This window comes from Oreochromis aureus, linkage group 3 (assembly GCF_013358895.1).
Source record: "Oreochromis aureus strain Israel breed Guangdong linkage group 3, ZZ_aureus, whole genome shotgun sequence".
Lineage (NCBI taxonomy): Eukaryota > Metazoa > Chordata > Actinopteri > Cichliformes > Cichlidae > Oreochromis > Oreochromis aureus.
The window spans coordinates 9088391-9115290 of NC_052944.1; the positions used below are offsets into that span (position 1 = coordinate 9088391).

Here is a 26900-nt window from a genome sequence, read left to right on the forward strand (position 1 = left end):
AAATATCAAACTTATTAAAAATAAATGGGAGCGAGAAGGTGGAACAGGTAAAACAGGAAGGATAACAAAAGTTTAAATCACAAAAGAAAACCACCTTTATACACAGCTATGGGTAAAAAAAAGGGTACTGATGGACAGAAAAAGCACCAACCCTGCGAAGATACCGGTGCAGGCCTTTCATCTTTGGGTAAGTGTGGGTAAGCTTTGGGACAGTACGGGCCAGGCAAACGCACACTTATCCCACATGGAGCTCAAGCGGGTGTGCACACACAGGGCCCAGAGCAGTTTTGCCCTCTGGGTTCCCTGCATGGGATTTTTATATGCAAGTCTACTTTGAATTGACCACAGAATACCCATGTGGGAAACACAGCAGTTTAGCCCTTTTAGGACCCTAAGAGTGAATACTGTGGTTAACCCACTGTGGGTTGCCCATAGCAAATGTAGATGGAGCTCTGTTGGCCTCTTTGTGAATTAGCCCATGCAGGCCCAGAAGCAGTTTTACCTTGAGAGGCCCCCATCACATTTTTCTCTGGCCAAAATGGGTTTGCCAATAAAAACCCATACTGGGACTCCAAAGGGCAAAACTGCTGCCCGCCCTGTGTAGGAACACCTACTTGGGCCCTGCGTGGGATAACTGAGTTTATCAGGCCCACACAGCGTACTGATAACCTATCCACTGTGTTCCTGCACAGGCATGTTTGTAACTGTGACTACTGAAGAAAATGAAACTATAGAACATTTTTTAATACACTGACAGAAATACAAGGCTGAGAGAAGATGATTGATTGAAAACCTGAAGAAAATAAAAGTGAAACTGGACCTTGTTCATAAACTGCAAAAGACCTCAAGGAGCAAAAGACATATGCCATTTTGCATGATAAACTATCTTGTTTGAAAGGATTTGAGTTTTCCTTTGTGTGTGTTTGAGGGCAAGTGACTCTATAGTGAAGTGGTTTACATGTTCAACTATCATCTTGGAATTGCCAGGGATGAAGGGTTTAAAAATCTGCCAAGTCACCTATCTGGTTACTTTGACTTGATGAAGTTACTTTTTCTGTTCCAATTAATGTTCTGATGCACGCTACATCCAACTGGTGGCAGTAATGTACCATGTTGCAATGTGGGCCATGCACGATGGGGGTAGAGGAGTCGATACCTAGTATATAGGTATACTGTGGGTATGCTGCTACTCTCTGCTTAGTGTGGGGAGCCCATACTATGGGCTGTCCCACTGGGATCCATGTGGACCCAACGTGCGGGGCCAAGATATGCCGTACATATCAGGCTGGTACTGGGGCCTCACAGTGGACTGTCCATTGCAGGGCGTGTGGGTGAATGTGTAGGAACAAATTGCTAAAGGTTATATGGATTATCTGTAGCCAAAGAAACAAACAGAAACTGTTTTGGGTATTTCTTTTGTTGTTTTTGTTTTTTGGAATAGCATTTAAATGCAGAACTTTACAAAGAGCAATTTAATCCAGACCTTTAATTCAGAACTGTAACACCACAGCTGTTAAACCAAACTGGACTAAAATAGAGTACAAGTACAAAAAAGTTATCACTGAAAATTAATTTCCTTTTCTATACTAAAGCTGAGAGCTTATTAAATAAACAATAAACAAAAACCAGATGACGCCCAGTGTTGCTCTTGTAATCACCACCTATTGATCGGCAATGTCCCTTCCGTGCTTTCCAATTTGTTAAGAATAATAAAAAAGAAAAAGGCAAAGCAGACAATATAAAAGTACAATATAAACCAATAATGCTTTTAGAAATATTGGTTTAGCCAGTACAGGAATAGCAATCAATCAATATACTTGATCAGTTTCACCTTGCGATGTCTCATTATCTATATAGAGCCATGTTTGTTGCTAGTGTTAAAAGATTGATTTTCGTGCACCAAAGTAGTTACAGCTGTAACAATGAGAAGCTGGTGGGTGTTTCTTAGGTGTACTGTAGGCAGTGAACTGAGACTACATGGTCTTCTTCCTTCCTACATTTGTGGGAGGTGCGTGTATGAGTGTTTGTGAGTGAGAGAGAGGGAGTGAGCAGAAGCGGGTGAGAGCTTACGCTTCCGTTCAACCTTGCAGAGGAGAGCGGTACATGCTGTGCACAATAGCTACATCTCCCACACACAAACATGTTGTCCTGTTTTCATACTGTACAAAAACAGGCCACTGCTCCTAACTGGATGATTGGGATCTCTGTGTTTAAGCTTGGGTGGATAACCATTAAAGAGAATGAAAGAAAGTAAGAGGAACCTATTTTCAAAGAAGTACTGTTAAAATTTTAATTCAGGCCTTGGGTTATGGCGTTGGTGGTGGTGAGGGGAATGAAGGCAATGAGAGGGCAGAATATGTGTGTGGACAGAAGATGATGACAGGGATGCTGTGTCAGCACTGCTCTTTTTCTGGCCAAGAATGTGGCACAGGAGCGCCGCGGGATAATTTGATGACACGTTTGTGTGTAGGAAAGTGACCTAAGCGAGGAGGAGGCGATATGTACGCGAATGTTCGTGTCTATCCACCTGTACTTTATATCACAATTATCTGGAAAACATATTGAGCTTTGAGGACTTATTTGTTAGATTTACATATTTTTTATGATGGTTTGAGTGTGCCAACGTGTGCGGTGCATTAGAGTGTTTCGCAGTTTAGTGCCAACCCCATGTCCCCTCTCTCCTTTGCCATCTGTGCTCCTGGCATGGCTCCTTAGTGTCGGTAATGAAGAGGAACCACCCCCACTCCCATCTTCCCTCCCATCCCCTCCACCCACCCACCCCTCTCTCTCACTCTTTTGCTTACTTGTCTGGCTCTCTAACAAACCTTTTCCTTTAACTGTGTTCTCTTTACCCTAAAATGACTTTACTACCTACAAATCTCCATACACTCCTCAATTCCCAAACTCGCTGCTTTTGAAACATCCCCCTGAACTGCAGCTCCCGTGAATCTGCTTGACTTGATATTGATTCTTCTTTAAACAGAGCCTCTCAGCATGGTGCCTCTTAAGTTCAAACGGTTGAAAGCCTACTTCCCACCCAAATGAACAAATCCTATAAATACTTCACATTTGTGTTCTAAAACCCACACTCACAGCCTAACATTATATATACTGACACACAAATATATGTAATCACACATAAACCATACACATATATCACATACGATAATATGAAATGCTATGTAATTGGTCTTATATTAGCTATTCCCTAAATCAGTATTGAAGCCAAATTCAGTTTAATTAAACAGCACATTTAAAAGTTGTTTCATGTCAGCAAAGCTGCAGTTAGTACAACCTGTGTTTCAGTAGCTTCTTGAACTACCTGTAGCAGCAATAATTTGAAGTGATAATTGTCTACATCTAAGTTTCTTCAAGTTTCATTGTAGAGGAATCCTGACTCACTATTCTTGACAATGTTGCCTCAGTTCATTGAGGTTTGTGGGCATTCATTCATGCACAGCTCTCTTAAGAGGCCTCCACAGCTTTTCAGCTGGGTTGCAGTCTGGACTTTGGGGAAACAGGAACACTTTTGTTCTGTTCTTTCAAGCCCAAATCATTACCCCTCCACCACTGTGTTCGACAGTTGGTATGAGGTGTCTGTGCTGTTATTCTGTGTTTGCTTTTCACCAGACATGCTGCTATGCATTACGACCAAATGTCTGTGCTTTGGCCTCATCTGTCCAAAGAACAGAAGTCCAGAAGTCTCGTGGTTTGTGGTTTTTTGAGATCCAACGTTAACATGGAAAATGAGGCCTGTAGAGTTCGAGATGTCGCTCTGTTTATTGGAAAGATTTCTGCTTTCTTGGAGATCCTCACACTTGGTGATGACCAATTAATTAAGTGCAATTAATCAGCAGCACCTGGTTCCTATTTAACTTCTGAATTCTTAGGTAAGCAGTGAGTGTGTACTTTTTCACACAGGGTGCTATGAAAACATTTTCCCATGATTGTATTTGACACATTGTTGCTAAAGTTTCCATCCAACTCTGAAAGGAACACTTGGAACTCACATACAGAACCCTGTCATTACTGAAAAGATGTCTATTTAAATCTGTCTTTAACAAATCATGTTTTATTTTTAATTTTTTTTGTGACTGACCCTGAAACAGAACCAAGTTACAGTATTTTTAAGTATTTTTGCTTATTCTGCAGAATGAACTGACATTAGGAAAACAACACAACGACTTCAACTGTAAGTGAACTATTGTGTAACTGGTTTATCCACTGCCTCTGCTCTTCTACTCTCTACTTAAAACCAACACTCCCTGGTTCTCCATCACTCCCTTGTTTCTCTGAGAAGCATTTTTGGGGGCAGTAGTTCAGGAGGTTTTGGACGCCCTGCCTTTCCAAACCACAGGTTCAGTGCACTTTTCCTCATGTTTGCCTCTAATGAGCCCTCCCTTGTGCCAGCATAGCCTGGAGCAGATGGGATGGTTCAGCATGGCATCACCAGCCGACACAGTGGCATGTCAAACAGGCGGTCATAGGCCTGAGCATGCCAAGCACAGTCATACTCTACCGCCATATGGGAATAATGTGCACTGAGATCACGCTGGATAGGCTGACAGAGTGGGATACATGGCCTGAGTCGCCTGCAAATCAGAACAAATGCCTATGGATGCTTAAGCATATATGTCTAAGTCTCAAGGAACAAACAAATGACTATTTACCAGGCTGAGGTCAAGGCTTCAAACATGCTCAGAGTACTACTGTAGACACTCATTTGTTCACACATGCTCTCTACCCCACTAAGCTGCAGACACGTACTGTGCACTCACAAATTTGCAAACAGACACACTCACACACACACGCACAATCCACTCCATTCATCAAATGGCAATAAAAGACAGACACACAATTCTATACTACGCTTACCAGCCCTGGCAGTTGCTCCCATTTACACACCAATAGAGGCACACGCACCACACACCCTCCCCTCTGTCCTCTGCAGACTGTGATGATGGCCTGTGTTTGGGAGGTTAATGGCTGTTTGCTCCCCACAACCTTCACACTTGATTACTCAAGTCGACTGCTGTCTGGACTGTGGGGGACATCTCCAGGACACCACAGCCCTTCCTGCCACCACTCTCATAAGTATGCCCTGTTCATTAGAAATGTTAATGAAGTTTGAGGACACAGTGTGCAAAGTGCTGGGAAATGATCCTCAGTGTTATTAGACCACAGCATTAGAAATGATTTAGCAGTGCCTTAAAAAACATAAAATAAAGGAGGAAAAGTACATCTTGAAAGATGGAGGAAGTGTTCTGCAGTATGCAGGTCACATTTTTATCTATTGCATTTTTAAAAAATTCATTGTGGGCTTTGCACTGCACTGCATATGATGACCGTCTGATTTCCATTTGAAAGTAAGGAAATGTGCTGTATGGATAATTTTCGAAATTACTATAAAGTGTGGGAAATTACACACCCACAGAAGTGTTGCAGTTTTTAGAAAAAGTGCCACAACTTCAAACGCTGCATAAAATATCTGTTCCCCAATGTGGTTAACTTGGCAGTATTAAAGCAAACAGACCTTTTAGTCTTTACATAGAGAGCCTCCAGTGTTGACACTCGTCCCAAAGTGTTCGAAGTGCAGGTAAGAGGCAAATTCACTACAAAAAAATAAAATCAATATATATGGTCATTATCCAGTGACCTTTTTTTCTCCAAGTAGTCACGGTAGCAACGCTTTGTTGAAAGCTAAGGTCTGGAACCCATTAGTAATCTGCTAAAACTAACACTTGCTCTTTATTAGTGGCTTGCACAAATGATAATGTTCTGTAAACTGAATACTTCTGATTCAGTATATTGGCCACGTTACAGGTTTCTGTAGCTCTCTTGGTCTGAAAAATATCCAGTTTGTTAAAAAAGAATTTGATGAGCTGACTTCTGAAGTTGAACAGGTGTGCTTGTTTAATTGAAATGAAGAGCGGGCCTGTGGGAAACACATTTTACACCGCTGAGTGTTGGTGTAAGATGATTAAAGAGTACATTTGCACACCAACTTTATACAGGAGAAATACTAACGTAGTCACAGTATCGTAATGAGCAGATATCCAAATAGATAATTTAAGTAATCATACATTTGTCAATAAAACAAGGCACAAGGCAGGTAAAAGACTTGGAAATAGCCTTGCAGAGCAAAGATTTGAGTACATAGTTCATGATGTGCTATTTTTTTAATGCACTGGTTGTTTATCTTGCAGTACTGAACACACCAGTCTATGTTCTATTAATTATAGCCACGGGCACACGATTTAAATTATGTCCTGTTTAAATTATCTGTGGATTTGGTTAAAATATATACAATGCATACATAATCATGTAAACAGAAAAGACTGCAGGCCGCAGACATGGGTGATAACTAATTTTGAAAAATCTATTATTTTGCTTTTACAACATCCTGCGACCTTAAAAATAGAAGCACAGAAAAAAAGGTAAAATAATTATGCAAATCCACATGAAAAAGATAATTCATGAAATTTCATTTTGCCACTCAGCGTATGATGAGGCCATAAACAACTGAGTTATTGTTCAGTGGTTTTAAAATGCTTTCAGTGATATTACACAGTTTTTTTTGCAACAGAATGCAGCACTACTAGATTTGAATCACTTACAAAAATCTGCTCCCTGCTATCCACAAATGTCTCATATATGTGGTGAAAATTGAATTTACAAAGGTAAGACTATGCAAATGACGCCTTATTCGGAGACCCAGGGGTGCCATTTTATGATTCATGACTGGTAACTGTGTTAACTACCTTCATTGACTTTCAGATGCAGAAGTGTCTTGTTTAAAAATGAGCTATGCAATGTCTAAATTGGAAGGAGTATTTTGGCTGAGCCACAATATTATATATATTATACATGTGAGTCTGGATAGAGTGCCTTGTATCCTTCTGCTCTGCAGGCATTGGTGAAGCACCATTTACTAAATGGCTATTATGTACATATAGCAAATGTGGGAATGGAAGCAGAAACAACTTTTCTACTCTGGTGGGATGTGGTGTGCAGGAGGGCCGAGGGTTCTTCAACTGGGGCAAGTGACCCATTTGGACATGATATTTTTTCTGTAAGAGCAAAGGCTCGTAGCAGATATAGTTACATAAGACTCCAGAAGTTCATATTGTTTCTATGGCAAGAGACAGGGTTTTATTTTGATCTTCAGCGTTATCAGGATAAGACCTCTTTTGATGATAATGCCATTTGGCTCCTATCTTAAGATATCATATTTTCTGACTCACAGGAGCGCAGGCCTATCGCTGCAGATCTAATGAAAAGCTGGGTGTGTTTCTGTGCATGCGTGTGTGCATTTATGTCTGCATGCATGCCATCTAAATGGCAGCCATCTGCTAACAGCAAAGATGGCTGTGATGGAAAGGAAAGATATAAGCAGAAAACAGAGATAAAAATACAAGGAGACATCTATATGGTGATTCTCCACTTCGTCTCTCCCGCTCTCTCTTCCCTTTCCCCCCCTTTTTTTGTTACAGCTACTGCCTATATTTCTATGCGCCTTTCCCTGATTCAAAACTACATTTCCCAACTCCATAAAGTAACTCGCCCCGTGTGCAGGAGCTCCAAGGACAGAGTCACTTTTTTGTCAGGAACTGTGGAATCGGGAGGGATGTGTTTTGTCGACGCATGGAACGGATTGGGGAGTGGTAAGTGGGGGGTCTGGTAGTCAGTTGAGTACATGGTTGCATGCTGACACAACAGCAAAACAGCCCTCCTACGGCCACATCCAAAATATCTCCTGCATGGTGCTGCATTACAAAAAAAAAAAGACGAGAGGTGGCTGAGTGTGTGTATAGACTACAAAACTCTGTGTGTGTGTGTGTGTGTGTGTGTGTGTGTGTGTGTGTGTGTGTGTGTGTGCGCATGTGTGTGTGTGTGTGCGCGCATGTGTGAGTGTGTGCGTTGATGATGGGGAGGGAGAGAAGAGAAATAAGAAGCAGGGAGGGGAGCAGCAAACAGATTATGTCCCCCAGCCATGATTATCTACGCCTGCCGCTCTGACCCCCCGTGCCAATTACCAAGATAAGGCAGCCTGTACCCATGTGTGTGCATGTACAGGAGTGTGTCTGCTTTCCTTTCGTTGAAGAAAAATATGTGATGTTTGGTCGTTCATAGGGCATTTGTATTCACTGGTAGCTATCAGGGACCACACAGGTTTTACTTCCCACTGTTCTTGCCCCATTGCAGGAGGGCTGTAGGTGTGGTGCTTTAGAATGATGAAATAGCTTCTCTTGATAGTTTCTAGAATTGCAGATGGCCAAGAATACTTGTTTGAGTCAGGAAGATGTTGAGAGGACAACTGATTGATTTCGAAAAGCAGGAAATGAATCATACATTTTCTCCATCCTCTCTAGAATTTTAGAGCTCCTGCTGGAGCTTCAAAGACAGGCAACTCCCATCTTCCCTTTCCTACTGCCATCTGTGCCCTGCCTCTTTGCTTTGCCTTTTCATCCTCACCCTCCTTTGCATGCTTCTTATCAGTGCCTGTCATCTTCTCATTTTTTTAACTCCCTCTCTTTACATCTCTCTTCCCCACAGGTCCCGTAGGGGATGCTGATTTATGATTTGAACCGCATTTCCCAACATGCTGGAGTAAGAGGGTCTGATCCCACGGGACAGCCATCAGTCCTGTAAGACAGCATGGGTCTCGACAGCTCCAGGTTGGTGCCAGTTCTCTCATTAGAATCTCCGCAATGAGTCAACATGTAGGCTGTCACTAAAGCCTCATAGCGCTGAAAGGAGGCACAATGACCACCTGGACTACTGTGATGCCACTGAGGGAGCCACAAGACAGCTCAAGACAAAGATCCTGGGGGAGGCGTGGTGGTTTATGGAGCACTATCTGTCTGTAATATCACATACTGTGCGTGGCAAAGTCAGGAACACTGTTACCTAAAGGCCTAGGCACACATTTTCCTGCTTCACAAATCAGTGCTTCGGCAAAGCCTATGCTTTGATAATATGCATTTAAAAAAAAAAATCTAACACAATTCATTGGCCAATGTTGATGGCCCCCGTTCATTTGCAGGATCCCATCAGTTGTGAAAGCTGCTTTTGTTTTCCTGTTACCATAATTCTGAAATGAAATGAAACTCCTATGTGGATAGGAAAAGTATTTTTTTTTTATTTCAGTACTTATCACTAATCCCAACATATGATGTCCAGCTATCTGTAATACAGAAGCACTAAAAAATTAATGAGATTTGCAGTATTGCATACTTTATTTTTTTTAATATACAGATAGGGACACAATTATTATTATCACTATGAAATTTAAAGTTTTTGTCAAAATTTTGTGCTTTTTTAAAGTGCTTTTTGAACAGAGCAGGGGATTTTCAACATTGGATTTCTAAACATACTAGTTTTCAAATAGAAATAATAAATAATTTCTATTTGCACAACATAGAATTATTTCACAATAAAGCAAAAACTACTAGGGTCAATATTATTAACCCTCTGAAAAACTGAACTTTTTTTTAGTGAGCCACAGCAGAAACTACTGCTGTGCAATGATGTGCTTTAATGTTTTAATGCTTTTAGATGTAAAATCAAGTTAATTTTCCAATTTCAACCTGAAGAGTTTGAAGTTTCACTTGAGAAAGCATCGTGCCAAAAAAGTTGAAACTTATCACAAAACAGGAGATGAATATGCAAATTTATTGCAGAATTTCTAAGTGTCATGAACTGGAGTGATAATTATTATTAAGAAATTCCAAGAGAACTACGCAGTTGAACCTGGCAGAGGTGGGAAGTGAAAGATTTTAAAGACTCTGGAAAGACAATAAGGCAAAGTTGTGTATAAAGCCCCCACACCACTGCCAAGACACCAGTGAAAGAATCTTTGAGAGTACAATTCCCGACTTGACTAAGTCAATTCCTAGAAGCTCGCAGACTGAAGCATGCCAAGGACAACCTGGAAAAAGCTTTTGCATGCTGGAAACACATCATTTGGTCAGATGAGATGAAACGAGACCTCTTTGGCCACAGAGAGGGTGTTTGGAGAAAGAAGGGACAAGCGTACAACCCAAAGAACACCACAGTGATATCCACAGTGAGGCACGGTGGTGGGAGCATTATGTTATGATGCATCGGTCCATCTGGAACTGGGAATCTCATCAACGTGGAAAGAATCATGAAGAAAGAAAGATATATGAAGATTCTAAAAGAAAATTTCAAGTAGTCAGCAGCAAAACTTGGTTTGCGTGGTTGCTTTGTGTTCCAACACAGCAACAACCTAAAACACGGTCGACATTTGGTGAAGAAGTACCTCCAGAAGACTAAAGTGAATGTTAGTGACTGGCCTGCATAAACCTTTAACTTGAATCCCACCGAAAAAACTTTGGGGTGAAGTTAAGGTCCATACCAGAAGACCTACAAATCTGAAAGAGTTTGGGAGATTTGCCAAAGATGAGTGGGCTGGGATAGTTCAGCTGACATATTTTTGTCAGCTGAAATGATTGTGTTGTGAAATGATTTTGTTTCTGTGCGCAAAGTAAAATAATATATAAATCCAAAATAAAGCAAGGACGTCTGGAAAAAGGTATCTTAAAAATTCCTTGCTCTATTTAAGAGCACTTGGGAAATGGGAAATTTTTATGGGGAGGCCAATCATTCTCTCCTCATCTGTGAAACTGCTGCTAGTTTTGTTGATATGCTAATCCTATAGTCATAATCTTAAAACAACACTAAAACATACTTTTCTTACTTTGTTCAACAAAACAATAAAAACGGATGAAAAGGTATGTCGTAGTCCAGACTCCAAAACTCCAACACAACAGTGAGACATCAGTGACAGACAGCAGTGGGACTGGATATGTGTGGAGAACAACTTGTTAGTGCTAAAGATGGCTTAACCGTTTGGCTGCCAAGATGAATCCCCTGAAACCGAAAGGGTCCAATACACACACTACTGAGGTTTCAGATGTCAATGAGCAAGTCAAGCTTCCCGCATTCCTTTCCAACAACCTCCACAAGATCTTCAGTGGACCAGGAGAGCAAAAGGGTATTCCTAAACATACTGTTTTCAACATGGAAAGCTAGACACTGAATCTGTCTCTCTGTGTTTTCTCAAGTTGCAAATCTGAAATTTTTGAGAGGTTAGATTTGGTGTAGACAGTGCAGACTTGTGACATGAGACCAATGAGAACTTTGCCACAAGGTTCTTAAATTCCGGGAAGCAGCTAGAGAAGGAAAAAGGAGGAGGTAAATAAGAAAAAGGCACAGCGAAAGTCTTTTTAAATCTTCCACATTCACTCAGTATGAACTGCAGCGACTCAGGTTCTTCACCTTCCAAGTATAAACTTCAGCATTGCCTTTATGTTCTGAGTGGGCTGTAGCAACATTAAGTGCGTCAGGAAATAAAACGCAGTGACATTGGCATTTGCAATCATTCATAGCTACTGGCCTTAGCACTACATATAATTACACAGGTTACCATATACCCGATGTAAATTAGCAGACAGCTGCGTACATATACAATTTATTATGCTGCCATGTTTCCACACAAACACATTAGTACATTCCATTGCAGCTCTAGTTAGAAAATGTTCTGATTGCTTATTCCTTTGAAGTTTATAAAGGCTTCAAAGAACTTCTTTATTAAGTCATGCCTGTTTAACATTTAAAGAGGCATTTGGTTTGTTTCCATTAAAACAAGCAAAGAGCTAAATGTGAGAAAATATTTTAAAATGAAACAGAGTTGCACAGAGATATTTATGTGTAGTTTTTAACAGGCTGTTTGTGTGTGACAGCACACTTTTTTCCCCTACGCAAATGCTAGGAGGGCTGCATATATTTAATGCATTTGTTTTTTTGCTGGTGTTCAGCATTTTCACCAATTCCACAGTGACGACTGCTAATTTTATTTAAATGTGTTAACTACTGGAAAAATGCAAGATTCATTTCAGTTGTCCTTTATTGAGCAAGATGACTGATTTTAACACAAGTCTGCTTATATTAAATTATGCACCAATCCCTGAGGGTGCACCAGAGGCATTATGTTAATAAACCTTCTCTCATTGGCTCATTGCATCACACTTGGCCCGGAGTTTTGGAAGATACAATGAACATTAAATAAAAGAAAAAAGAGCCATCCTCCGTTGGAGCATTAAATTGCCTTTAAAAATCAAATCCCAATCCAAGCATCTCCAAAACAAAATTTATTCAGTCTCTCTCTGATACATGCTCCAACTTTCCAAACTGTAGGATGTTGCGAATGCTGACAGCAACTTTTAGTGCCTACTGCTACTCCATCTTTGACATCTACTTGGCTCAGACAAGACATGATGACTCATGATTTAAGTGAGCGATTGGAAACTCATTCAAATTCAATATTTGTGATTCACGGAGAAAATAAGAGAAAGCCATCTGCTTGGAGGCAAGCGAGACCAAGCAGGGGAGGTAGATAAGAACCCAATTCAATACAAATTAGACTGAACAAACCATCTATTCAGATTTCCAATGGCCATGACACCTGCCGTCTCAACATATATATATATATATATATACATTGTATCTGCAGTAAAAATGGTTACAGGGCTCTTCAACTTTGCTATTTAATTCAGTAGCCAAGGCTGCACATAACACATGGTACTTTGATGAAGCACAGAATGTGTTTTAATTCAGGTGTGTGTAGAGGGAGGAATTATTCTTTCATTCCTCCATTGTGGATCACATCCAGTTTCGTATTGGACATATTGTACAATCACTCACTTTATTACAGTGTTTCATTACAAGTATTTAATTGTGTGGATGTTATAAAGAGAGTGTGGACATAATAAAGAGCATACTAAGCAATGGTAGTGGTACAAACACTTTCGACTTTGTGTAGACTGTAATTTACAGTGTTGATAACATTATATCACTCCTCTTGCATTATTTCATATTATATTCTGCTCCTCACTCAACAAGTGAGTTCAAACAGATAAAAATCAAAGTCAACACGAGTACATTCAGCTGAGAAACCAGGACATTTGGAGAAATCAGGTCACGCAGGTAATATAACCTGGATACTGCATGTGCAGCGGATCAGTAAGCAGTTATCAAATACTGCTACCATTATCAGAAAATAGTGGTGAAATCTTCCTGCCTATTGCACAAAAATAAGCGAGCACATAGAATTACAATTGGATTCATCAACTCTGCATGTGTCACATGCTTCTTTATAAGGAAAACATTACATAGAGGTGTGTCATGGCAGAAAGTATGCAAAAGAATTTCACAGCAAAACAAACTGTAATGTCAAAACCATACAAGGTCCGTTTTAGTTGTATTACCTTGAAAATGACATTTTTGGGGGTTTTTGCTTAAAAAAATAAGTGGGGCTTGGGCTGCGTTAACAGACGGCAAATGTTATGTTTCCCCAAGACACAAACTGGGGCTCGAGTGATAAAAGAAAAGGTTTCACATTAGAGTGGACTTATTAAGCTTATTTCCAGCTCCATATTACTATTCTTGGATTCTACTAGAGTGGCTTTGCACGCTACAGTCAAAAGAGATCATTCTTTATCTCATACTGAGCCTTGGTGCGGCACCTCAGTTCAACCATGAGCCATTTTAGTTATTCACCCTTTAAAGCCCTTTAAGCCAGCTGTCTCCTGATTGGCTGCTGAGATTACAATGTTAAGGAAGATCTACTTCACAGCATACAGATCTAAGAGTACAAAAAACAGTGTTCACGACAGCATGTAGGCTAAACTCTAAAGTCAGAGAAATTACTTGTACATATACTGACCTCACTACTGTATCAGTATGGTGACAGCAGGCTAGCAGTGAATTGGGGAAGTGTTTCCCATTAAAATAAATGTCATGTTTGAGAGGTTAAAGTGTGCATATTAAGATAAAACTACAGCTTTTCAACCAACTCCACATTCTAAAGTTAATTTTTGATTATTTTGAAATGTTCTTTTGGAAAATGACAAATATGCATAATTAGTGAATTAATTTATTACAAAGCTTAAAAGGTCCATTTAGTATTGTGATGATTTCTACGCACTGTACTTTTCAGTCCTGCACTACACTGGGTGTTTCAGTCTATGCTGAAGTGAGCACTTTCAGATGGATGGGGCAAAGGCTATGGCATTAGCAGACAGAGTTCTCACACCCCACATGCTGGCCATATGTCATGCCAAATATCATCTCATCTCGCGCTAAGAGAAGGTGCTGCTGGAGGCTGAAAGGCCACCCTCCAAACCGATATCATCAGCCTGACACCCTGACCTGGACGGAGCTGAGGGCTACAGCAATGCTCTGTATCATATCTAGACACATTAAGTCAACTGAGCTACGATGCAATAAAACACAACGCCGATCTCTCAAAACTAGGCAGTCCAAAGTCCAGACATAAAAGCAGGTCAATAACAGTGCAGTGCATCAAATGCATTATTTGTGGGTACTACCAAATATTTGTCAATGTTAATGTCATAATTAACTGCATGGTGGTGTGGTGGTTAGCACTGTTTCAGTGTCACAGTAAGAAGGTCTTGAGCTGGAGCCTTTCTGTGTAGATTTTACATGTTTTCTCTGTGTCTGTGCAGGTTCTCCCCAGATACTCTTCATCCCACAGTCCAAAGACATGAACGGGGATAGGATAATTAGCAACTATAATATGGCTGTGAATGGTTGTCTGTCTCTACTGTATGTGTTAGCCCCATGACAGATGGCCTGTCCAGAATGTCCAGGAGAGGATACATGAATCTTCATTATGGTTACAATTTAAAATGGATGCTCAGCCTGCAAAATCTTTGTTCTGCTGGCTACTTTCTTTGTGGACCAACCAGCAGACACTTCGGTAATCCTGATTTTCTTACTAAAATTCAAGGCTTAAGCTATTGTAGGACTCGGGAGGCAATATCGACCAGGAGATGTCATGGCACTGAATAAATTGTTGTCTGTAGTTCTGCCTGATTTGTTCCCTCACTCCTTTTTCTCTTGCTCGCTCTCTCTCTCTTTCTCTCTCTCACACACACAGATGCAAACACAGTCCCTCGCTCTCATCCAGTTACACTTACTGTATATACTGGAAGGGCTCCCACACTGTTGTGTGACCGAGAGAAGCCCTACCCATAAAAAAGGAAATTACTTGACATGATCAGTCATGCAAAGAAAGGTTAAATAAAATTTTCCCTGCAAAACCACCTAATTCCAAGTCTGCAACAAATTACTGCTTAAGTAGAAAGAGTGCGTAAGAAGCATACACAACCTCCTGAACACAGAACCTTTGATGCCACAGCTTTCAATACTGAAGTTGTTCAGTTTTAAACGGGTTCACAGTGAAATGTTTGAACACTATGTTGGAATAAAACGGATGGAAGAAAAAGAATGTCAGTCTTTGAGCGAGCTAAACAGCGGAGGATTCCTTGTGTTAGTCTGACATCTAGTGGTTATCCAGGGTATTGTGCTCTTCTAAGCATCATTGAAATGTTTGCCCTTCTGGTGTCTCTAGCACAAATTTAGGGACATAATTTTACATACACTAAGGCCACTTCGAAGCCCGATGGAAGCTTATGAGGTTTTTGCATTGTAGTTTTATATGAATAGCTTTTAGGGGCAGTGATGTGAATGACATACTGTAATGACAAATATGATTACTCTGGCTGCAATAACGAAGTAGAAAATAATTAATGCCTAATTCTCTAAACATACATGAGGGCAGGAAAGAAAACAAAAGTGATTTATTAATTGCTACCTTCTCAGCTACCTTCTCAGCTGTTGTTGTTAGACACAGATCAAAGTCATGCCCCAACCTTTCCCCCTTCACAAATACTTCATCGAAACTGAGAAACACACCCACAGACATGCAATCATTGTAGCAAACATGAGGTTTTCTCTACTTTGTCACCACTGCTGGCAGCACTTACCTGTGGGCTAGTTGTTCAATTGTCAGTGACCGTGATAGAAATAACAGTTTGCTATCATTTTGTCAGCATGAGGCAGAAAAACATTAGCTTGCTCGGAAAACAAGCACACACCAGGTGGTGCCATCTCTCAGTGGATAAGCAATTAGCTTTGAAGGGGGGGCAAAACTACCGTTTTTTTCCCCCCACAAAGAAAACAAGCAACACCTGTGTGTGCAACCATGTGGAGCCGAAACTCAGCGTCGCATAATAGAAAATAGGAACATCCAACAGGGGAGTGTCAAGTTGCCCTTTTCTGAATGCGTTTGTGGAAAAGGTTGACAGGAAAATGACTAGAATGGGGAATAAGCAGGGGGAAGGCAATGAAATAATTTCATAGCTGAGAGTGGTAGACAAATGAGAAAGGTTGTGGGATGGAAAATTCTGATAATTACGCAAGTAAAACATTAATTAAATCTATGATAGAAAAGGGGAAATTAAAGTGACAAAAGGAAATAAGAAAAACACAGATCAGGTAATTTTAAAAAAGGGACAGACATACAATAGAGGCGGGACAAAAAACCTGAATGATGGGAAAAATTAACAGTTGTGTTTTCAAAACTAAGAAAATATGGGAGCAGAAATGAGCGGAGCGAAACAAATCATGTGGACAGAAGAGAGCAGAGAGCGCCACGGCACAGAGTCAGGATGAGAAAGACATTTTATACATTTTAGTCAGAAAAATGGATAGAACCACTTACTGAGGCTACAGTCTATCCTGATACAATCTGGCGGGAGAGAGAGCGAAATGGTGAGATCAAATAAAAAGAAAAGGAGGAAAAAAGATAGAAAGAAGAGATAGGATAAAAGAGAAAAAAGACATTTTTACATCCTTCAAGGTACATTCTGCAGACAACCAAACTTTGCTCTGGGGCCACCATCCGGGGACAGGCTCTGAGTCAGGATCACCCTTTCCCTTCATCAATCCCATCATCCATCCTTCGCCTTGCTCCACCCAATCCCCCCAAAGCACAGTAGAAGGCAGACTTGCGAAATAAGATCTATGTATTACAAATATGAAAATAAACTATACAAAGTGGTCTACTACTGACACTGAATACCTAATAAGACTAACTTGTGATTATAGGGAAAACAGAAATAAATTCTGTGCTTGGAGTCATTTGGTTCTATTAAGCACAATCTCTTAACTGACTTTTTATCTCTTCCACTGCTTATTGTGATTTTTTCCCCTCACAATAATAAAACACATAATTTAGAAAACTAGTTAGAAATGGTCTAAATGTGCTGGTTATAATCACACGGTTTGAAAATGGTTTCAGTACTACCTAACTGATCCATTTTCCTGACACTGTGGACATAAACCCTGTAATACCACCATTACAGCAGACGCTGCTGCACGCAACTGTAACTTCAGCTGCCTTTCCTGGTAATTTGAGATTCACTTGCCTTCTACAGCACTTTGGGTTCGACAAACCTGACAGTAACTGACAAGAAAAGGTGATCTGCACATCCCAGCTACCTCATGCCTTGTGCACAAAAACTGAAATAGGTTTGAGTATATTGTGTGCTACTTGCTACAAGTGGTGCGAGGAAAACGCAGTAAAAAGTGTTTCATCATTTTAAAAGCTTGGTTTAAAAATATGATCTTGTGGCTTAATGCACAGAAAAGCTCGGCTAAAATCATGCAAAGTGTCCGTAAATGCCCAAGAAACTTAACGTGACTCTTCAGCGTAAACGGACCTTTGACTCGACTCTAAATGGAGCTAGGAATTTCTTTGACAGGAACTAGTACACTCTACCTGTCACACTCTAAGATGAATCCACTGATATGTTATGATCCACGTGTGCATGTGGCAGAGTGGCTGGGTTGTGGTCTCGAGCTGTCAACCGCTACAGAATAGTGGACACAAACAGCCAGGAACCAGTATCACTCTGTAGAGATTTGGAGGTCATACAAACACAATGCTTTTATGGGCCACGAGCATCGACTGATGTTTTCTGAATACATTTAATTCAGGACAAAAGCAACATTCATGAATGTAAACAGTGTAAAGCATTTTGTAGAGGAGGCCTAATCATGAATTACTCTTTCAATAATCAATAAATACAATATTTATGGCATTAGGTAAAACCTGCCAGCTGTCATCTGGCCTACACATTGCAGGCTGAACATGTTACCGTCACTCTCTATCATTAAAGATATCATTAGGGCTACATCTGCCCAATTATAGCAGTTCCTAGTGATTAATTACCAGGATTTTAATTATCTTAACAAGGATTAAGGCCTTAACAGATCAGAAGGATTCCCTTCTGAGTTTCAGACTTGTTTCACTTTAGTTGTTAATTAATTTTCTTGGAAAAGAGCTGTGGAAATCATTAGCATAGCTAAGCTGAGTTTCATTTAAAAGCTGGTAAGAAAGGAAGGAAATGGGACTGGCATAGAAATTCTCTTGAGGATTAGCTTTAAGTGTGCAGGCATAGCTGAGAGGTTAAGATGTGGCCCTAGGTACATTAAGTTCAGCTGTGTATGCCCCGACAGCTACAGCTGTGAGCTGGTCTCTGACTGTTTGATCCGAGGGCCGCAGACATACAGGCCATTGAAGGGATGAAAAGTTCCATCTTTTGTGTCCTGGCCAGGAGGGGTTTTATGACTGATGGAAAAAAGTGAGAGTGTGAAGGAGAAAGAAGATAGAAAGAGGAAAGAGAGGGGAATGACCTCCTTCATTTATCCCACTGCCCCCATTCATGTCTCTAAGGTGGCTTAAACTCTAATATTCAAGAGTGCACCTCTGTCATGCTCCTCCCGGTTCACTGCTGACAGTGTGGTCCTTCAAAGGGTCAGGACAGACTTAAAGTATCTAGAGCTGGAAGGTCATACCATCTTCCCCAGAGCAATAATATTCATTGCAATGAAATTTTTATAAGTCAATAGGAAGCGTTATTAGAGGGGATGCATAACCCCTTCCTAAGATTCCATCTAGCTTACAAAATCACGGAGCTTCTCCTATCAACACTCAGGCTGCTTCACATCCTCAAACCTCCCATTCAACACATGGGCCTATGCAAAAGATTCCTGCCTATTCGCAGCACCAAGGAAGCTTTGGTAGAGCTCTGGTATAACGCAAGAACATTTAGGAAGCGCAAGACAGAGGCGAGGCCACCCTGAAGCTTTAAGAGCAACCTTCAAGGGCTCAGGGTCAAGGCAGTGATATTGTTAGAGATGGAGCTTTTTTACCAGGATGAGGAGCCATGGGGCTTCACAGAGTACAAAAAGAAGGGGATGATGGAGAGGAAGTGAGGGCAGGGGTCAAAGCATATTGAAGAGAAATTACTGCAGGGTGTCTCCCTACAGAGGTTGGAATGACTGCGTTCTGGAGCTAGTTTTACATTTTGACTTTGTCTCATTTTCTCACAGTAAGCAGTTGGTGAAGGATAAGTTTCTCTTTGTTCCTCAGTTTTCTCACATAAATAGCTCTTGAGCACTGTTGGCACTTTAAAACATTAGGTGACGGCCAGAACCTACTGATGTAACAGAGGGACATGTTCAGAAACTTTTTCCCAGCCAACTACCTGACAATGTTTAAAAAAAAAATCATGCTGTGAAACTCAAAATGTCAAACCATTATTCTGAGTACAAAGGCATACAATGCTGAAATACAAAGTGAGTATGAGGAGACAGGGAAGGAGGCAAGGGAAAGGTTAGCGGGGACATCCACAATGAATCACGGTGGCCTACCGAGGTTGACGGTGAGCTTGACGCGGCCTCCGTCCAGCTCCAGTCGCAGGGTGTCCGCTGACTCCTTGGAGGTGGTGGCCATGAGCAGGCCGTATGCTCGCTGAGACATGAAGCGCAGCGCCACGTCTTCGGCCTCCGTGTGCATGGTGACCGGCATGATGATCTTCAGGTACATGCTGCCGTCGTAACTCAGCACTGTTGCCTCTGCAAAGGGGTGATGGAGAGGATAAAGTAAGCAACGAGTAATCCAGAACAAGGGTCGGGCCAGTATCACAGCTAAGTTTAAAGTAGCTGTGATAATCCACGTAAGCTTAATTACAGTTGAAAAATCTTTCAATCGCTCACATCCCGCTTTCTCCAAAGACGACAGCTCTAATTCAAACAGGATTTAGACAAGACGTGTATTTGGACGCCATATCAACAGCATAGGATCAAGGGAAAATTCGGCATGAATCAAGATCAAAGCCATGTATGTCTGAAAACGACACACCAAACCAAAAAGGGATATGAATCTTGTTACACCTGTCAGACATTCAAATTTAACAATTTCATAGAAATAATCAATGCACACATCTTCTGAATGTCTTTTTCTCTGTGTACACTTTTAGCACACCTTATCATTTACAATGGATTTGTTAAATATGTATAACCTTTACTTAAAATAGGTCTATCGGATGGCCTAGGAACGCCTCAGTTACCCCCAGATAAGCTGGAGGCTAGGAAGAGGGAGGTCTGGGCTTCTTTGCTTCTGTGACCCAGCCCCCTGATAAGGGGATTAAAAAAAATCTATTTATGTATGTATGGATATATAATTATCTCATAATCAATGTTCCCTCTAAGCTGCGCACGTGCGCAATTGCGCACTGCTGGCACGGTCTCTGCGCACAGAAAATCTGCGTTGCGCACAAAAAAAAAAATCTAACCTGAATTGAAATTAGAATTAAAACTTTAACAATTCTGTTTTGCAGTGTTAGTCAGTAAGTGACTGGCTGCTCCTGTATGAGATTAGAACGATGCCACCTTATCCCATAGTTCAGCCAATAATGCGATTCACATTCGTATATACGCAGCTAATCAACGTCGTCGACAGGCTATGACAGCGTCCTTATGTGCCGACACCGGTGTTTTAGCTAGCAAAGCCGCGTGGCTGATGTGCAGTTAATGACAACGTGTACAACCATTGGAGATGTGAGCACGACAGACGGAACAATTGACGGAAAAAGTGTGGACTTTATACCAGTTTTTAAATTGTGTTGATAGGCCACGTAAAACCAGAGTTATGATAAAAATATCTGCAATGTTTGGTTTTCTTCCTGAATACTATCGTTGTTTATATTTACTGCGGGACGAAATGGTAAAAACTGCGTTTTATAAGAAAAAAGGCTCGAAAGCACTCTCCACCTGTGAGCAAAGACAACCCCCCGTCCCCCCTTTCCCCGCCTACCCTTTCCTATTCGTCCAAAAAAGTACCATGTCGACCAATCAAAAAATGATATGGCAACGTGGCATCTAGTTGTTAAGAAACGGGGGGAATTTTTAGGAGTGACGGCGGTGTTTTGAAATGTGAGAGATTTGAGACGTTTAGCGCAAATCTTGTGTAGTTAGTGTGTAGTGTAGTCAATAGTTTTGTTGTGTGTGTCAGAACAATGAGGCAACTGCTGAATGTTACAGGTGTTACAGGAGTGATACATGTCCTGTTGTCAGGCCTGCAGGTATCAGGCTGTTGTTCTCCTTTATCTCATAGTGGACAGAACTTATTTTTTGGAGTGGCACAAATAATTTGTGTGGCATCAAATTTGATGCAGAACAGCTGATTGTTCTGTAAATAGTTTGAAATGTTTATTTAAAAAACCGCCTTGGCTGCATTAAAAAAAAGCTGCAAAAAACTTTGTTGTTTGCCAAACTGAGTTACTTTTTTGAAGAACTATATAATTAATTGCCCAGCATTGGTCATTATATACTATATTTTGCAGACAGAGAGTTACAGGACTCTCTCCCAGACCACAGACTCATAATACAAGTCAGAGCTTTATCAAAAAAAAGAAAAAAAAGAAAGAAAGTTGTGTTTTCGAAATTGGAGTTCAAGTTATTTTTACTTCCAATAGTGTTAACATACTACACAGGTCAATGACTAGATTTTTTTTACATTTTCATTGTAAGTGGGCTAAAACAGTTAATTAAAAGTAGTCTAACATAAATGTAAATGCTGTCATTTGATTTGACTTTAATAAACCATGTAACTTGGATGGATTAGATGCTGGCGTGACCACAGTGCACACGTCTGATGTCGCTCACAGTGGTCCAAGGGACCGCTCAGGGAGTTTGTGTGTTCGCTCAGACACAAGAAAAATTAGAGGGAACATTGCTCATAATTATGTTTACATTTGTTCACAAGAACCCACATTTCAAGAAAATGCTGACAATTTTAAAGTGTAGTGTATTAATACAAGAAGAACAGGAAACCACAAAAAAGGAATTAGCAAAAACATCAGATGCTTGCCAAGCTTAGAAAAACAAAACTCAGTCCGTGCTGTAACACGTTCCTCATGTTCACACTACATTTAAGCGTGGTTAGTTTCTCTAACATTGCTCCTGCCATAAATAGACCACTGTTGGAGATTGACAGTTCCAGAGGAGTGCTCTTATCTTGGAGCGTGGGTCGATATGTGTCACCACAGGCTAACATGAGTCACTTTCACGGGGTGCTTCAAGCATTTAGATTTTAGAGTGTACAAAAACACGATGTTAAAAGATGCAGAAAAATCCCTCCTACAGGCCAGCAATCGCTTAAAATGCTGCTATTTCAAGAGAGCACATTAGATTCACAAATCCTACACAACACACTGTGTGCACTTTGACAAAAGTCCCACTTGTATTAAAATGTGATGCCGGTGCATTATTTTATCAAAACAGTGAACAGCTAAAAGAGACCATTCATTATTGCATAATCACCATCACTACAACCTGCAGGGCCCTGTCCTTGTCAAATCAATATCACAGATTCTCCTGTCATTCTGCTAATCTGTGAACTCAGTCTATATACACAGTTGTATCTAGCTGGCTATTACAAAAGTGTGCCTGCGACACATGCTTGCAATAATACAAAAATCCACAAGATGGCAGAAGAACATCGCTTAAACCACACGTCATCCGAGGAACCAAATAGTAAATTGTTAAAATTATCACCCTTCAAAATAAGGATATTTCATCCTATACCCTGACTGTCCTGACTTGAATCCAATTTCTCCTTCCCTCATTACCCTCCTTGTCCCTCAAAATTCCATTCCGTCATGGCTCACTCACCCCCTCAGACATGCAAAGACAAACCGCAGGCTGAGGTGTCTGCACCTAATTGGGATGAATCAGAAGGACGTGGTGCTGTTTGACGAGCTCACCCTGCCTCGCTGTGGTGCAAAGGCCACTCGTGTGTGTGTGACTGACACAGATGGCGGCAGGAGGCCTGGCTGCTCTGTCGCACTCCTGCCAACATCCCAGCACTTCAGCCAGTGGGCTGAATGCAAGCAAGTCTCAGGTGGCATTTGGTGCACATACAGCTCCTTGTTGGTTACAATACAAGGAAGAATGTTGTCTTATGTGTCAGCAATGATTCCACATTAACTTAACAGAAACTTTTCATTGTTTGGTGTTGGGACTCTCATGATTTCCTTTTCATTCTTACTGCAGTGCATGGGGCCTTATATAAAGGAATATCTTTGCTTGTGTGTATATGTTTGTCCTGCTTTTAATGCGATAAAAAAGCATTTCATTTCTTTTCTGGAGTGTAGCCAAAACAATTATATTTAGCATAGTCAGTATTCAATTATATACAGTGAATTCAGATTCTATAATTAATCCTTTACTCTTGGCCCTTCTTACCTATCTCACAGTTGGTACCAAGGTATCCGGTGCCAGTGCAATCACAAATGTACCGGTTCCAGCCCTCTTTGCAAAGACCTCCGTTGCCACAGGGGGCACTGCTGCAGCGTTTCTGTAGTTCACGGGTGCAGAAACTGCTGACACCCAGGGCACTCTGGATCTCAGCCAGCCGACGGACATCCCGGCTCTTGCCGTCGATGAAGAGGTCACGGACGCAGCCTACGTAGCCGTAGTTAAGGAGCGCTGTCCAAACTTCTGGCGGCAGGATGAGATCTGACTTAGATTCGGGCAGCCCGCCCAAGTACATATCACTGTCGAGGTCCAGGATTTCACTGCCCTCTGGGGAGCTGAAGGGCATGCTGCGGCTGTTGACTGAGATTGATCCTAAAATACAGAAAGAAAGAAGAAACAAGCAGCAAGATGTTAACTTTTTAATCTGATGTTACTGGCACCTGGATACATCACCCTAACCGCACCTACATGAATGCATACAGGTCCCGCTTATCTGTGCATGACTGAGCATGCATCTTGTATTTAGTGCTTGACTAAAGTGATTCAAATGGTCAGGACTGAAAATGTGTATAGTCTGTATACGTAAATGTGAGTGAGCGGAATAGTGGGAGGGGCAGTAGGTGGCTAATTTAGGGAAACAGAACAGGGACAGACGGAGACAGAAGGACATACACGACACAGGAAGAATAGATGACAGTAGAGTGTGCATCCATATGCGTGTGTGTGTCTAATGTGTCTATAATAGGCTAAATGGAGGAGAAGGGAAGCAGAATGCAGCAGGGAGTGGGTGAAACAAAAGGCCCTCTCTCTTTCGGTGATTAACGACTCCATCTTAATTTTCTATTAAAAGCCAATTACAGGAGGAGCAGCAGTGAGATCCCATGCGTGCATACACACTCACACACACATGTATGCACACACTCATTCACACACTTCCTCATTACAAGGCAACAATTGGGGGAGATATAATGTCCAAGGTTCTTTCCCACCTACAGATCATTCATCAGACAATGCACACTCAAGCATACAGATGCTCCTGTTTGCACCCCCAGAAGGCAGAGGAATTTAAAGACATCACACAGTTTTTAAAAATAGATATACTGTTAGTATATGTAATCACTACTCTGCTTCCAACATGATTGAATTGGCATGAAGGACAAAACAGTATTTGACTATGAAAAAGTCAGTTCTGTCCCCTTTTCCGTGCAGAGTCTATATTTCTGTCTTCCTAATCCAGTGAGCGGTTCACATGCACTTAAATAGCATGCAACATAAAAAAGTGACTAACCCAGTTTTAAAGCACTCCTCACCTTTCCTTCCTTCTCTTTGGAAATCCACATGGCACCATTCCCCATCGTTGACCTTCTTGTTGCTGGCCTTGAGCTTTGTTTTTCCGGAGCCCATATCGATCAGCAGGTACAAATACCCATCCAGAAGCTCCATGGCAAAGTAATCAGTCTTTAGCTCCCTACCAGGCTTCTGCTCTTTAGGCCCCTGAGGCCGTCCGTGGCTGAATAAGAGAAGGCCGCTGGGCTCTGTGGTCCGGAAGTCAAAAGAGATAGAGCCCGTCTTCTTGGTGTTCCACTTTGGCAGAGAGATGTAGGACTCGGGGGTCTCAAAAGTTACAGGATCCAGGGCTGCTACATCCTCACAGCGGAAGACCAGGTCACCATTCAGGGTGATTTTCGGGTCACGCTCGATGGCCAGCCGTGACAGCTCCAGCTTAAAGTCGTTGTTCTTGTACACCACCTAAAAGAAAAGCAAATGGTTGAAAGGTTATGATTGTGCATTTGGAGTCAGACTATGATTTAAAAACATGTGACTCAAAAAACAAAATGCAGTTTCCACAGCACAGTCTGTGTTTTCATGGTTGTTAATACTGAGAGCCAGCAAATGTATTTTAATTGCTTCAGGTAGTTTCAAGTATTAGTTATAGTGGCTTCCAGGGAATCTCAACAGCACGGGGAAATGACTTAAAACTTGAATAAGTACATGACTTTTTCATGAACTGCAGTGTATTAGCGGAAAAGAAGCTGCTTTAGTATCTCCTGCACATGACCCCGTAACAGCAATTTTAGGTCAGAGAAAAGGTTTTGCTAAGGGAAACAGGAAGAGCCACCGGCCCAATGCCTGCATTCATCTATTTTATCGATGTCTGCTAGTACTGAGGTTGAGTGAACCCACAACTTAAAGAGTGTATTGTACACTCATCACTGGTGTTTAAACTCCTGAACTCTGGTTCATTCGATAAACGATGCAAAATTTTCTTCTTGTACAAAACCATTGCTCACAAATGGAGTAAATATGCATAATAAATTGAAAAAATTAAAAAGGCTCCAGGGGATATCCAGAAAAAGCGAATGTTCCCTACAGCTCCAATGCAAATGTCTCCAATGGTCTTTGATGAAACACAGCTCTATTGTTTGAGCTCAGAGTGTTTGCGTCTATGCCTCCGTGTATGCATTCATAATGGATTAATTGCTAAAGGCAAAGTAAATCATTCTTGTCTTTCGTAGTTTTAGTTTTCTTTTTATTTGTTGAACACTCTGTACACAGCTTTGTGAGAGGCCTTCCTCAAGGTAATACTGTGAATCAGCAGAGCTCTCTCCATTTGTGCGCTGTTCGCACTCTCTGTTTACCACACTGCTGACAATAAAACAAGGAAAAAATAAGCTGGTCTACATTTCAATCCTTGATTTCTGCTGCTGTCTAAGCTGCAAGGTTAAGGAGATTGTTCCGGTTTGGGTTTGATTCCGGCAGCAGATGTTCTCATTTGAATTGTCACTGAGTATAAAAACAGAAAGAGCTACCTGCTCTTTGTGTTTGGAGTACAATTCTTGTTCTCATGAAAGGATGGAATAAAAGTCATCACTTTCCATTCATATCTACTACTTCCCACACAGGAAAAGAGTGAAATTTCAATTGCACAGAGGTCAGAGTGAAAATGAAGGTAGAAAACTTTTACTATGCTTCAGAATTAAGTTTCTCATTTATGAAATACATCTTTCATTTCTTCAATCATGTAAAAAAAAAAAAAAACATGTATGACAAGTTGAAGTGAAGATCTTAAACTTAAGAAAAACTGAGACCTTGAAAATATTCACTAGTTATGTAAGTGTATTCTATTTTGGGAAGCATAGACATACGACCCTGTCCTAAACTTCTATAGCCAAACATCTATAACATCTATAGCCATAGCTCATTTATAGCAGCAGAAGACACAACTTCTTGGAAGAGACCAAGTTTAAGCTATATCAAGGACTTGCTTGGGTATTTTAGGTGCTCATTGTACATGTACAACCAAATCATGGGTGCTCCACTTCAACTGTGCTGGAACAAGATATAAATAGTAAGACAGCAGGAATAAATAACAAACAGGAGAAATGTATTGGATTTGTAGGATT

The 26900-nt window shown here is 41.0% G+C and overlaps 1 protein-coding gene across 1 annotated transcript in view; it reads right to left on the minus strand.

Moving 5' to 3' along the window:
• The window catches only part of nrxn2b (neurexin 2b), a 654120-nt gene that overhangs the window by 314504 nt on the left and 312716 nt on the right, over window positions 1-26900 (minus strand). The window contains exons 8-11 of the mRNA XM_039609711.1: window positions 24807-25245; window positions 23485-23868; window positions 19609-19812; window positions 16613-16639 (exon numbers count right to left, since the gene is read on the minus strand). Of these exons, the coding sequence (XP_039465645.1) occupies window positions 16613-16639; window positions 19609-19812; window positions 23485-23868; window positions 24807-25245 (1054 nt within the window). The remainder of the gene's footprint in view (window positions 1-16612; window positions 16640-19608; window positions 19813-23484; window positions 23869-24806; window positions 25246-26900) is intronic.